Consider the following 15,104-nt stretch of genomic DNA (forward strand, 5'->3'; position numbering starts at 1 on the left):
TTATATAGAACTTTTTTTATTTAAACTTTTAAGTTAGAAATACGTTTAAGTTACTATTATATCTTATAATTTCTAGTAGCAGTTTGTGTATGATCACATAAAAATTATCGTTGTCATGGTGTTTAAATTTAAATTTAATTTGAACAACTTTTAGTTTTTGGTTTCAAAAATGAAGTCTACAACTTAACTTAATTAAAAAATAAAACTTACATCTATTGTATTAAAAGTATTCCAAAAAAAAAGTAAACTTTAATATAGAGTCATAGCATGTTTACTAAAACTTACGGTTAGAATAGTTTTTATTGAAAAATTATGTTTTTAACCTACCATTAGTCACAAACTAAATTAAATTGTTTTAAATAACAAAGCGTCACCTTATAATAATATTAATTCGGGAAATTAGTTAAATCAGTCAAAAAACTATTTAAGAACTATATTTCTTATAAAAACTATTAAAACAGTTTTAGTGGAAATAACTAAAATCTACTCTTCTCAAACATTGAAAATAAAATGTAAGTGTTTATATGTTTTCATATGTTAAACATGATTTTTTTTTCATCACAATCTTAATATTCAGTACTGTATGAGTATTATGTTTTTATTATATGTGTTACCTTTTGATATGTAGCCCTTAAAGCAAGTTTTTAAGAACTTGAACTGTCGGAATTTAGTTTTTCAGAACTCAAACTGTCATGCAACCATAAATTTTAAACACTTTAAAGTAGTTGTAGTTTTTCAATTTCTATATCATTTATCATTATGTTTGAAAATTGCTTATTTTGATAATTTGTAAGGTTGACAACTAAAAAATTAGTATTTAGTAAAATTAAAATAAACATTTGTTTTAGATCTGTAAACTAAAGAATAAGAATATTTCTAACTACAGTTTTTAAAACAAACTAAAATCAACTAACTTGTTTGTATTCATCGTCTGAACAAGAATCATCTTCCGAAGCCAAACATGGAAAAATCTTCTCAGTGCATCTCAACATGGAAACTAACGACCCGCCAATCAAAATCACGAACAATACAGTTAGAATAATATTATATTTTTGCCTCTCTCTTTCATCTTCCTCGGGAGTTAGACCATTATAGAACAATTTCGTTGAATTTTCTAATTCAGTTTCATTAAAATTCTTAGTTTCATTAATAAAATAAATTTCATTTGAATTTTCATTGTCTTGACAAATAAGGTTTATCATTAATGGATCACTGATTTGGTTCAAAGCAAAGCATTTTTGAAGAGTTACGTTTTCAAAAGACGAAACTTTGTAGTACATGGTTGTTATAGTTTTGTTAATACTTTCTTAGCTATCGTAGAAAATTTTCGTTGTAAAGTTTGTGATGTTTACATTTGCAAACTTTAGTGGTTTGCATTCTAGCAAAACCTTCTCAAAGCTTTTAAACTTGTCCATTATTTTTGAAAGTGTTCTAAAAAATATAGATAAAGTTTGTTTGAGGTAAACAAGTAGATTAAATTTTTATGTTTAATAGTATTTAAATAAATTCGAAGTATACTTTTTCGTAGTTTACTTTTAATTTTTAATTGTTCAACTTGTAATCCTTCGGTATTTAAATAAAGTTTTTTTATTAAAACTTTAAGCTAAGTACGCTAAATTTATCCATAATCAGGTTAACTCAAAAATTTTTTTTTTAAGATGTGAATGCTTTTATTTTATGTAATATTTATTTACCGGTAAGATTGTAATTTTGTTTAATAATAATAGTAACGCTGTTCAAGAAATAAATTACCTATTATGTTACTTGTTTTTAAACTAAATAACGAAGAAAACAAATACTAACGAAAAAGCTTTTTGTAAATTATATAATATAAATATCTTAAAACCTTTCAAATTTTATATTTCAACATATACTAGAGAAAATTTAAAAAAAGCTTTAACTAACTGTTTCATATTATTATAAACATTTTTTAAAGATATTTTTAAATTTTATTATTAAATTTTTCCATCATAACCATTTAAAACCGAAAAAAAAACTTCCAATTTTAACCAAAATTTAATTTCTGAGACTAACGAGTTTTAAACTTTTAATTTGTAACTTGTAAGAATAAAACTAAAAAATGTAAAACTGTAACAAAATTTATTTATTGTTCGTTTCTATATCGCCTTAAAGAATACTTTTTTTTGAAACTTGAATATACTTAACATCATTACTGAGTGATAAAACGAAACACATTTGTATTTTTCATTCTTGATATATGTTGTAGTAAGTTTTATCAATAAATTTAAAGTGTAGAATTTTTTCTACACTCTATACGGCTTTTGCCATCCAGCGAATGAATATTAGGTGAAACTATCTACACAAAACATTTTACTCAAACTAGAATTTTATATTTCTTTTACATTTTTTTCGCGGTTGTGTTTATTTGATTATTAAAGTATTGTGTGTTAAACTTACTATAATGTTTTGTTTGATTTAAATTTATCTAATTGGTTGCGAACTTTAGCGTTTCTGTGTAGCGAGATGGTTCTCTTGAGGGTAAATTTTGTGGGTTTATATGGTCTGCCATCATGATACTATTGTCATTTCTTAAATTTAAAGAGTTAAGTATTTCTACTTCAGTAGCATTAAAAGGTTGCATACTCTTGGTAAACACAGGGTCACCATTTGTAGTCCTTGGCCTGTTGTAGGAACTACTTTTAATTGGGGGAAATCCATATTTAGTGCTAAACTAAGGCTTTTACTGAATTTACCTTAATCATTAGGTTTAACTTAGTAATTAATAAATATGTAATAAACTTAATATATAGTTTCTTTAATGAATTTATTTTATTGAAACAATAATGTTAATGTGACAACTAGAGAGTGGAAGTGATAAAGCAGCTAATATATCAGTAGAATAAAACTGCTAAAATAAACAGATCAAGTAAACACAAAATTTACAAACAAAAATGTTCTTAAAGTGTCTGAATATCACAATCTTAAATACAACAATAGGTCTTACTTATAATACAGAGTCTTGATATATGTTGTGCTTCATGCACTACGATGGCTAAACTGAGCACAATACAATCATGCAAATAAGCGTAAAAATCTTATAAAATGAAAATCATAAAAAGTTCTTAAATTCAATTAGTGTCTTAAAATCTTAAATTTGGTGTGCCTTCTGCACGGTTTTATGGCTAAACTGAGCGCAATAACAAACATTATAAAAGTTTTATTATGTGATTAAATAAACGGTCGTCTAACGCCCCCTGGCGGTTATTCAAATATATACATATATATAAATTTAGTTACAATGTAATTACTTAACATCAATTATTACTAAAAATTGTCATAAACCTTTTATATATCAAGTGTAGGTTTATAGGTTCTAATAGTTCATTAAACTAAGATTATAATTTTAGGGTTTTTGATGTGTTTATTATTTCTTAAAATAGTTAAAAATTGAAAATTTTGCAAATATCACTAAAACCTCTATCAGTACATTGAATTTAAACCATGGGCTATTCCATACTTTAGTTTAATTAAACATATGATTTTCAAAAATAAATTTATAGATTTAGTAAAAATAATCTTTCTCTATATATAACATTATTGTATAGTAAGCATTAAAAGCAACAAAAAAACAGTTATTGAAAATATATTAAGTTATTTCCCTATTTTAAAAGTTTTTTAAATGAAGTTTTTTATTTATTTTCTTTCAATAATTTTAAAAAGATAACGAATAAATAAAATTAAGATAGAAATAAAGTTTAGTACAATATAATAAAATTTTAATTTTAATATCAGTTAAAAAGTTAAGTTTTTAAATCGTAAAAGGTATTTATAGTTTTAAAACAGTTATATTGACCATTGCATTAGCCATATATATTTATTATAATTTTATCGTTAATATTCGTTATTTAATACTTGAAATTAACATGTTCAGATTATGTTTTTATGAGCAAAAAAAATGGCACGAATATTACGAAAAACTATTGAAAACAAAACATTAAACACTTAAAAAATTAAAACTGTTATAAATAAGAAGCAAAAATTTGAAGGTCCAAGACCGTTTATACGAAGTGAAATTTAAAAGGTAAGCTTTTAATCAGTAAAAAAAAAGGGCAAAACACGAATCATAAAAACAATATATTATTTTTAAATTTTTTACATATTTAAAAAATAATAATAAAGGGATTGTTATTAAAAACTAAATGATATAATTAAATGACTTAATAAAGCTACGCACGGAAAAAAAGTCAATTTTATCTTTTTTACATTAAAAGGCAAACATTATTTGTTTATTAAATACTAGGTAAAGACTAATATAATACAACTTTTTTATCAAAGTTTACTTTTATTTACTTTTGAGAAATATTCAGTTTGGACTCAACTTTCTTCCTGTAGGTTTCGAGGTTTATTACACTAGGAGTTGGAAATTGAAAACGATTGATCTGTATTACGTAGTTTTAAAAGACAATACTTACGTTAGGTTTGTGTTTTGCATGCTTTCATAGTTCATATTTTATACAGTTTATAAACAATTTTTAAGTTTAATTCTGACTTTAAACAAAGCTAATGTTATTTAACCATTAAAATTTCACTGAGCTTTTAGTTTCTAGATTATTTTTATGACTCATTATTTTACTCTATCTAATCATTTTGTGTAACTTTAATTTTGTTTAAAGATCATGAAATAAAACTTACTGTTGAATCAAACAATATAAAAACACCGGTTTAGTATATAATATTTAAATAGTTTCCCTTTTTCTTAAAAACTAACAGAAAAGTGGATCCGTCTAATTATTTATTTATTTTCAAATGATGACTATTTAAGTGGTACATCTAATTGCTACGATCTATTTTTTTATAGTAATCTTTTAATTTAAAATATATCAGGAGCAAAAGAAGGCTGCAGTACCTGATATTGATCTGCCTAATAGAAATGTTCTTTTTGAGATTAAAAGAACAAAAAAAACCTCAGAAACTTCTCAATCGAATGAAAAACGTGACTTTGCAATGCAGAAAATATGTTCTTTGACGAACTGAAGAGCTAGGTAAGACTAATACTCTGTTTATGTTTTAAATTAAAAAAGGAACAATATTTAACGATACACTTTTTATTTGATTGCAATATATTATCAATTAAAAAGACATAAAAAGAGTTTTTAATATCTCATTAAAAACACATATATTCTAAAACTTAAACTACTCAGTAATAATACTAAATGACTACTAATAATAATAGACATAAATGTGTTAGTTTTACTTTTGCCATTTAAGAATACTTTTTGACCATAATTTGACATAAATGATTTAATAATTAGTATCATACTGTACTTTAAACTAAGCAATATGTTATTGCAAATTAAGCCTAATATTGAATGCTTGTGTACAATTTGTGAGTAATTTTTAACTTTTCCCGGTAAAATTACATTTGAATAGCAAAAGCCAAGCCCATAATTCAATATCCTATTCTTATTTTTTTTACAAATCTAAATAATTGATCAAATACAGTTGTGAATTTTGCTTGTTCCATATAACTTTTGATAGCATATTTTATATTGTTTCTCTCGTTATGTTTTTTTAATTTTTACTCTTGAACTTCATTAATATTATTAACTTTATATCAACTTAAAAAAATTCAAACTGGAATCTATTTTTGTTTATCTTTACGGTTTTATAAATTATATGATAAATAAAACCTTTATCAATATCAAGTTGATATGTTGACTTCAACTTTGAACCTATTAAATTTCTATCTGTTCAATTTTTATTATAGTTTCTTAATGTAAACAAAAGTTTCACAAAAATTGTTTGGTTTTTTTTATCTAACTGTTTTATTGCTGCATTTTTTTTTTCTAATTAATTGCTAAAATAAGAAAACCTTAAATTAAACATATTAGAAATAAATAGAATGCAAACATTATTTTATCTCTTGAGTTGATGGATTGGGTTAAATTATTATACGGGTACATGTTAACGCAAAAATTTTTTTTGAAAAACATGTAATTGGAAATCATATAATTTTTTTTTAAGAACCTGTGCAAATTAATTTAATTGTAAAACAAATAAAAAAACAACAAAAAGTAAACAAAAACATATATTTGATGCAAACTTTAACAAAAAATAAATAAAAACAAGCGTCCAGTTTAATACCATAAAACCTATAAACAAGTATATTGAAATTAGAATAAAAAAAAACAAAAACAACAAATGATCAAAGTGCTGGTTATTTTCACAGCTCAGTGCAAGCAACAGGCGGTTGCCAACCGTCATGTTCCGAGCAAGTCGATTCGCCGTCGTTCGCAGCTACAAACCCACCACTACATGTGTACTTGACCGTAGTTCCAACAAAGAAATCATTTTGCACACTTCCACCTGCGTAATTGTTTTCATTTGAAAACTCCCTACTGGCAACATTGTCGTAATCGGAAAAATCTCTTGGGCATGCTGTAAAAAACGAAAATTTATTTCTGTGTGGTTGATATCTTGATACATTAGTTCAATATACTAATGTTATGATTTCAAAATATTTTTCAAAAATAAAACATTTTGCTTTAATTTTATCTGTGTAAATACAAAACTGTGATATTTTTCTAACAATTCTAAAAAACAAACAGGAAAATTATTTAACGCTACAAAACTAGAAATGTAGCAAAACTGTTTTTTTGTAAATTAAGTAAAATAAATAAATGCTATTTGTTCACAGCTTGTTTGAATGTACTCGTAAGTTTGAAACATAAGACTACTTTTATCAACAAATTGTTACACAAAGCTAGTTGTAAATTACCAGTGGCTAAAATAAGCTTTAAAATTAGCTGCAACTACACAACCTCTAAGGCATTTTGGCAACGGATAAGGCCACCAAGGTTTTCCAGTTTCGCAAGTGAGCAATCTTTTGTTAACGTCGTCAATAAAATAATCTCGATAGCAGAATAATTTTCTTTGGCGCCTCGTCCAGTTTCCTTCGCTGCCAACATTAACGAATTCATCTGTACGATTCATGAAAGCCAAGCTTTAGAGAATCGCTGCATTTTCGGGATCAGGGCAGGTTGCTACATAATCGCACGCTATAAGTTCCACGTCGCAACCTGTTGCAAAACGTCAACAGTTAATAGAGACAAGAAAGCGAAAGTGACAGAGTTCGTAACAGGTAAAAAAAAATTGAAAAGATCATAAAAAAAGCATTAAATAAAAACATTGTATTTTATATCTACTTTTGTTATAAGTGATAACTTTAAAATTTTTGATATATTTTAGTTAAAAGTAGAACTCACTTAGACCGCAGTTTGGAGCTGTTTCCGGGCTCCACTGGCCAGTCCTGCCACATGTCAAAAGACTTTTTCCGTTTCTGACGTCTGCAGGAAACAGTTCGTAATTGTCGGCCTTGCAAGAAGTGTACCTGACAGTGGTGTCTAAGAAATACCGGTTGTTTTCAACGCTGTATTCATACTCCACTTCGTATTCATTTATTTTAGGTGGTTCAGGACATTCTGTTGAGGACATAATTGTTAAAAGTAGTCCTAAAATATAGTTTTTCAAAAAACCGTAATGTAACAAATAAAGGTTTAAAAACCCAAAAGTTGTGGTAATTATGTATTAAGCAGTTTTTGCCATAATACTTCAGTCAATAGTTTTAAAATTAAGATTACGAAAATCTAGTTTATATAACAATTTAACATAGTTAGTCAGAGTAAACAATTTTTTTTTTCAAAATTGATCTAACCTTTCATGCAAATTGCTTCATTTGTGTTGTTCCAACTACCGTTGTCCAAACACTCGTAGACGTCTTCACTGTCATATAAAACAAAATCGCTGTCGCATTCAATTCGCACAACTTCTCCAGGCAAAAGATTACCGGGTGGATGCTTGTGATCTAAAACTTCTACTGACCCGTCTGGCACATTAAGCGAAGGACATTCTGTAGTTTTTACTAAAAGTTAAAACACTTAAGTTTTTAGACTATAAAATGTTCAATTTAGTTACTTTGATTAGCGACAACATTAACAAAAATTAAAGCTTTATATGAAAATAAACAATTTGACCGACTTTTTAAACATTCAAATTCATTCTTCTCCCATTCTCCACCATTTACACAGTTGTAAGTTGTGTTCACAGATTCTGGCACCAAAAAGTACAAATTTTTGCAAGTGTAAGTAACTCTTTGCTCGATTGTTTCTGAATTAACTTGATATTCTAAGTTAATAGTTTTTACTGCGTTTGGTATTGTTGGTGATGGGCCACAATCTGGAAAAACACTAGGATTTTTAGAAATAATTTGTAAATTATATCACATAAAATTAAGCATAACGTAAAAAAATTACAAAATAGAAATAGAACTTTTATTAAGTAAAAACAACAAGTTTCTCAGTAGGCAATATGGTAAATTTTCAATACGCAAGCGGTAGTATATAAGCTAAAATGAATTGGATTAACGTGTTGAAAAGAATAGCATTATAAATTAACCGGAAGAGAGTATCCCGGTGTTATAAACAGTTACTTTACAGAGCTAATAAAAAACCTAAATTTTTATAACACCAACTTTTTACCAAAAGTATTGTTATTTCAAATAATGATAGTAATTTCATTTTTAAGACTTTTAACCGTTTTATTAAAGAAGCTTTGAAGAATGATTAAATGTATGCAACTAGAGCGAAGCGTGATACCATCATATGGCATGTGAAAAAAAATTTAAAGATATCTCTAATTTGTTTTATGTATCAAAATAGTCAATATTATAAAAAAGCTACAAAGGGAAAATTTAAGTGTTATAGGTTACTGCATTTAAGTTAGTTTATGTTGCTCCATCTCGACTATATTGTCACAATGCGTCGTAACTATTTTCTATGGGTGGGTGTCACTTTTGCAAGAGTGGACAGTTTTGCACGAAGGGTCACTTTTGCATGAGGGGACACTTTTGCACGAGCATCACTTTTGCACTGCGTCACTTTTGCACGCAGGGTTTTTTGCACGAGGGAACACTTTTGCACGGCGTCAATTTTGCACGGTCTTCACTTTAGCACGAAAGGACATTTTTGCACGGCGACTCTTTTGCACGGAGGGTCACTTTTGCACGGCGACATTTTTACAAGTCAAATCTTTTGCACGACGTTACATTTGCATGGCGACATTTTGGCAAAGCATCACTTTCGCACGGCGTTATATTTTCACAGGTATACTTATGAACTGCGTAAATTTTAATAATCAGTCAATTTTGAACGGAGCTTCACTTTTGCACGCTTCTTATCTTTATTTTATCAAATAAAAATTTAAATAAATTAAGGGCATAGGGGGGTCAGAATTTTCTTTTTACTAAAAATAACATTGGATCTTATATGAAAGCACGAAGTACAAACTACAAGTCAGTTTTTATAGAACTAAAAATTTTATTTAATTTTTTTTCTGTGATTTTTATAAAAAGTTTCCGATACAAACGTATAGACCGCAAATTTTTCAGGGTCATTTTTCTCGGAATTTTAAAAAATCACTAAAAATCTATCTTCGCCTTCATTTTTTGAGCTAGAGACCTCAAACTTTCAGGAAACGTTTTAGTTTATAAGACTTTGAATGTTGGAATCTAAAAGTATTAAAAAATAAAAATTTTAGATAAAAAAATTAAAAAAAATAGGTGGTTTTTTTAATTAAAAATTTCATTTTTCAAAATTAAAAAATTCCTGCATTCAATCTTTTTTAAATTTAATAATACAATTTCTGTGAAAATTTAAAGAAGATTGCTTAAAAAATGAAGGAGGAGATAGATTTTTAGTAAAATGGTCTTTTTTTGTGTTTTTAGTTTGCGCCTTCCATTAGGAACCTACAGAAGTCACCGACTTTGATCTCTCATATCTCAAAAAATCAGTTAAAAATGTCTGATAGCTCAGATAAAATTCTATAAAATAAAATCAACTTGTAAAAATCAAGGTGGACCCCCCCTTATGCCCTTAAATTTTTTTTTTTGTCAACTTAAATAATATTCGCTTTTAAACGCAAGTTGTTTTAAAAGAATAAAATGTGGTAGTTGTTTTTAAGTAATTTTAATATAAAGTTTTTATTTGAAGTTTTACGTAGAACAATATAGTAACGTACCACAATTCATTAATTCATATTTACTATCTTAATTTAAATAAACTAGATGAATACAGTTTTTTTAGTTTTAAATATTTTAAATAAAAATAAACTGAATTTCGTTAAATTTTAAACATAAATATAAACTTAACTTAGTAGGGCTACAAAACACGAACCTTGAGACTTATTTTTTACTTATATTCACTTGAATGTTAAAATTAGCACTATTTAGTTGTTAAATAAATATTTTAAATTTATTTTTATTTTAAATAATTGTTAGACTAAATAAAAAAGATTTAGTTAATTTATGAAGTGTAAAGGTATTTCAGATTTTACTTGATATTTATTTTTTAGTTATATGGAAATTTTTTTTTAATTTAGCGAGAGAATAAAAGGAGCAATAAAATAGCGCATTTCTCATGATTTAAACTTGGATTATTTCATAGACTTATATTTCCTAAACAATTTAGTTTTCTCCCTAACCGAACGTTCTGTTTTCAATTACTAGATTGCTAGTTGATTTTAGCAGCAACATTAGCCTCTTTGCAGATGACAAAAAAAAATTTACCAACCGAACACAACTTTACAATATTCCTTAGATAAAATTTACGATTGGCTAAAGTAAAGCAATTTAAACTAAAACCTAATAAATGTAAGTTCTAAATATTAAAAAAAAACACTACTATCTCTACTTTTGACTTTAAAATAAACAATATCAACTTATTTTCAACTAAAGTGTTTAAAGATCTTAGAACTTTTATTGCTAAAAAATTTTAAATTGAATCACCATTTTAATTACGTTTACCGAATTGCATCAACTACATCTTTTCAAGATTTAAAGAGCTTTAAGTCTCCGGAAATAAACATCCTTAATAAGTCTTTTATCATTTAAATTCGTCCTAAGTTAAAATATAAACACCAATCTGATCTACATAAAAAAAAAAGATACTAACCATATAGAATATGTTCAAAGAAAATATACCATATTAGTCTTCAACCGCTGCAATATTTCTGGTATGTCTTACCTTGATAGACTAACTAAACTTAATATTAATTCATTAGGTTACAGGAAACTTGAATTTGATCTTTTTTTTAATTAGTTAACGGTAAAACTACAATTAATATACAATCAATTTTTGAACTTAATAGAACTAATTACTTACTGAGAGAAAATAACAAAAAAATTACGTACAAACTTTATTTCAATAATGAGGCTTGGCATATTTTTTTTTTATCGGTCAGTTGAAATACTGAACAAACTTCCAAATGAATTAGTATCATGCAAAAAAATTAAAGAATTTCAATTAAAGTTAAAAAATTTTATTTGAATTATATTTTTGTTAGTAAAACTAATAAGTAATTTTTATCAACCGTTGATTTAATCTTAAGATTTAGCTAAGTTTATAGTTCAAATATATTAGCAGAACCTTTACTCTATTAATTATGAGTCCTTTTTCAGTGTGTTTAATGATTATTCATCTGGCTAGTCTTGTTAATGTACTTGAAGCGTTAGGTTTTATTTTTGTTGTTAGTCAATGCATTTAAGTATTTGATGTTGATCATACTACATCAAAGCGTAAATAAGTATAAGTTTGTGGTTAAAATTTTGATTTTTATGTTAACCTATATATTTTGTATCAAGTTATGTTTTTATCTTTGTTTTAATAAATAAACTTTTTGTGTTAATTTTATTTTTTCAGTATGTGTATTTCAGTTTAAGTGGTCTAGGTTTTGATGCCTAGGTCCATCATATGGACAATAAACTTGTATTCGTATAGTAAAATATATAAAAAAGTACAGTTGTTAATTAATACATAAAAATTCAAAATAAACTAGAACAATTTACTTACACTTAAAGTATTTTTTTTAATCTTACTTTTTAAATAAATCATTTTTCTCCCTGGTATAAATCATTTATAAAATTTTTCATTTTATCTTTTTGCTAGTTTGCTTCTAACATAAACTTTACTGTTAAGGGTTTTAAATCTTTAATTTTTGCCTTTAATATAAGTATGTTAAAAAAATTTAGTTTAAAGTTTCTTTTTATGTTACATATTTGGTACTAGCTTAAAAACTTTCAATCAGCCTGCATACAAAAGTGATGATCCGTGCAAAAAAGTGTTCATGCCAAAATGTCGCTGTGCAAAAATGTCACCGTAAAAACGTGACGTTGTGCAACAATGCTGCCGTAAAAAATTGTCATCGTGAAAAATATCGCCGTGCATATGTGACTCCGTGCAAAAATGACCCTGCGTGCAAAAGTGACGACCGTGCAAAAGTGTCTCCTCGTGCAAAGTGACGCCGTGCAAAAATGACCCTCCGTGTAAAAGAGTCGCCGTGCAAAAATGTCCCTTTGTGCTAAAGTGACCCCTCGTGCTAAAAAGTCGCCGTGCAAAATTGTCCCCTTGGGCGAAAGTTACGCCGTGCAAAAGTGACCCGTTCCCATTTTTTATATACTGAAATAAGAGGTTTTAAAAAAGGCAAATACTGCTTTAAAAAACTGCTTTTGAAAAAATAATTGTACCTAATATACCAGATATGGGAACGGGACTAAATTGCACGAGGTTACTAAATTGCACGAAGTTACAAAAAGGAAACGAGAACAAAATTGCAAGATTGCACGAAATTGCACGAAGTCAAATTTGCACAAGGGCACAAAATTGCACTAGGGAACAGAATTGCACGAAGATGATTCTGCACGAAGAGTCAATTTTCCACGAGTTAAACTTTTGCAGGAGAGTTTAGAATAAAAATTAAAACTAAATAAAAACAGAAAAAAAAACTAAAAAATAATCTAATAAAAAAAATAAAATTTTAATGTTACTGACTGAGGGTAAGGGGTAACAGTGATAGTAAAAATAATAAAAATATAACCAAAAAAATAAAGAAAATAGAGTTAAAAAAAGTTAATTAAAAAAAAAACGACCGACCGAAGCTAAGGGTAAGGGGTAAGAGTAATAGAAAAAAAAATATTTTATTCTAAATAAACTAAAAAAAAACATTTGAAACAAAATCAAAATTAAAAAAAAATAAATAAAAATAACTTACCGACCGAAGGTAAGAGCTAGGGGTAACAGTGATAGTAAAAAAAAACTTGAAAAAATTAATGAAAATAATTAAGAAAAAACTAAAAATAACATAAATTAATTTAACCCGTGCAAAATTGTCTTCATGCAAAATTGTCTGATCGTGCAAAAGTGTCTTCATGCAAAAGTATCTTCGTGCAAAACTATCTTTGTGCAATTATGTCCCCTCATGCAATTTTGTACGCTCGTGCAAATTAGACAGCTAGCCACCAGATATATATGAAAACTAATCTAACGGAAGCAGTAATTTAAGCTTATTTTATAATAGGGTAAAAAAATCATATCATTTACTTTATATCGAATGTTTAGTGATAATTTTAAATAATGTATTCTATTTAAATTGATCTTAAATTTATAAGTACGAATTATGAACTACTTTGCTTAGAATAATTAATACGAATTGAGGTAACAATAATATTTTATTTAGAAATATTTTCTTATCGTCATTTTGAATCCTCGAAACTTTTATTCAGTAAAAATAGTCAGGCTGATTATAAGATAATAAACACAGTTTAAATGACACTAGTTTATTTTGCAACAATAGTATAAAATATTCAAGCTATTAAGTTATCTATGTTAAAAATTATTTAATTTAATTCAATGACTCTTGTCTTACGCTTATGTAAAAGATGTTATATCAATATTAACTAAATTAAACTTAGAAACCTGGATACATATATCTTTACTTATAATCAGAAACCTGGATAGCACTCAAAAGTTGGAGTCCATTCACCGTTTTCACCGCAAGTAATTCTTGAAACTTTTGGCGAGAATTTTTCATTGCATAAATACTCAAGCTTAGATCCACTTAGATAGTAGTCTCCACTTCTTATTGGATTAGTGAAAGTGTGAGATTGAGCGTTTGGTATAGTAGGTACGTCATTGCATTCTAAGTATTGATTTTAAAGCTATTTAAATTCATTTTAAAAGAATTATTTTCTTTTGCAGTTATAAAACTTAAAAATATTTAAAAAATCTTAGAATAATTTATTAAAATACTTTTAAACGTAGTTAGTAAAAGTAATTTAGTAGCAAATAGTTTTTTATTACTTAACTTACTTTTCAGACATTCGAACTTATTGTTGACCCAAGATCCATTTACACAAGTATGGGTAGTGTCTTCAGACTCTGGTACTTTAAAGTACTGATCTTTGCAAGTGTAAGATACAACTTGCTCAACTGTTGTATCTGAATCAACGTTTGCAACTTTTTCCACACTTTTTACAGAATTTGTTATATTTGGTGATGGTCCACAATCTAAAAAGAATTCTAATTTTATTCTAATCGAAATTAGATACACTTTAAATCTAAGTGCGATATACAAAACAACTATATTGATATGTTTTTGTAAAAGTAAACAAAACTAAATTTCTGTTTTTCTCAAATTTTTACTTAGCTTTGAAAACATTTTTATAAATAGCTGATTTCCTACGTTAAGGCCATAGGGGAGTCGGCCATGTTTTTTACAAGTTGATCTTATTTTAAAGAGTTTTTTTCTGAGCTTCAAGATGCTATTTATTGTTTTAAAAAAATTTGATTTATTTTTTGAGATATGACCAGTCAAAATCGGGCCGCATAATAGGTTCCTTATGGGAAGGGAAAACTGAAACAGCGAAAAAAGACTATTTTATTAAAAATATATATCCTCGTACATTTTTTAAGCGATCTTCTTCAAACTTTCACAGTCTAATATTTATACAATAACAAAAAAACTTTAATTTGGTCTATAAAAAATTTTAAGTAAAAATTTTTTATTTGAACAAAAAAATATTCACTAAGTTTTTGTTTTTTTAAATTACTTAAATTCATAAGTAACATTCTATTCTTTTAATATAAAGAAAAATTACTAAAAAATTTGAAGAACATTGCTTAAAAAATGAAGGCGGAGATTGATTTTTAGTGATATTTTAAATTTCCGAGAAAATTGATCTCAAAAAACTTGCGGTCCATACGTTTGTATCAGAAACTTTTTACAAAAAATTAAATATCTCAAAAGTTAAATGA

At 26.6% G+C, this 15,104-nt stretch overlaps 1 protein-coding gene across 1 annotated transcript in view; it reads right to left on the reverse strand.

Moving 5' to 3' along the window:
• Positions 1-6,966: 6,966 nt before the first annotated feature.
• The window catches only part of LOC145828956 (complement factor H-like), a 43,251-nt gene continuing 35,113 nt past the window's right edge, over positions 6,967-15,104 (reverse strand). Inside the window, exons 25-30 of the mRNA XM_082936700.1 lie at positions 14,160-14,357; positions 13,801-13,989; positions 7,999-8,196; positions 7,676-7,870; positions 7,227-7,442; positions 6,967-7,040 (exon numbers count right to left, since the gene is read on the reverse strand). Of these exons, the coding sequence (XP_082792826.1) occupies positions 6,967-7,040; positions 7,227-7,442; positions 7,676-7,870; positions 7,999-8,196; positions 13,801-13,989; positions 14,160-14,357 (1,070 nt within the window). The remainder of the gene's footprint in view (positions 7,041-7,226; positions 7,443-7,675; positions 7,871-7,998; positions 8,197-13,800; positions 13,990-14,159; positions 14,358-15,104) is intronic.

This window comes from Thalia democratica, chromosome 2 (genome assembly GCF_965202585.1).
Source record: "Thalia democratica chromosome 2, ktThaDemo2.hap1.1, whole genome shotgun sequence".
NCBI classification, from domain to species: domain Eukaryota; kingdom Metazoa; phylum Chordata; class Thaliacea; order Salpida; family Salpidae; genus Thalia; species Thalia democratica.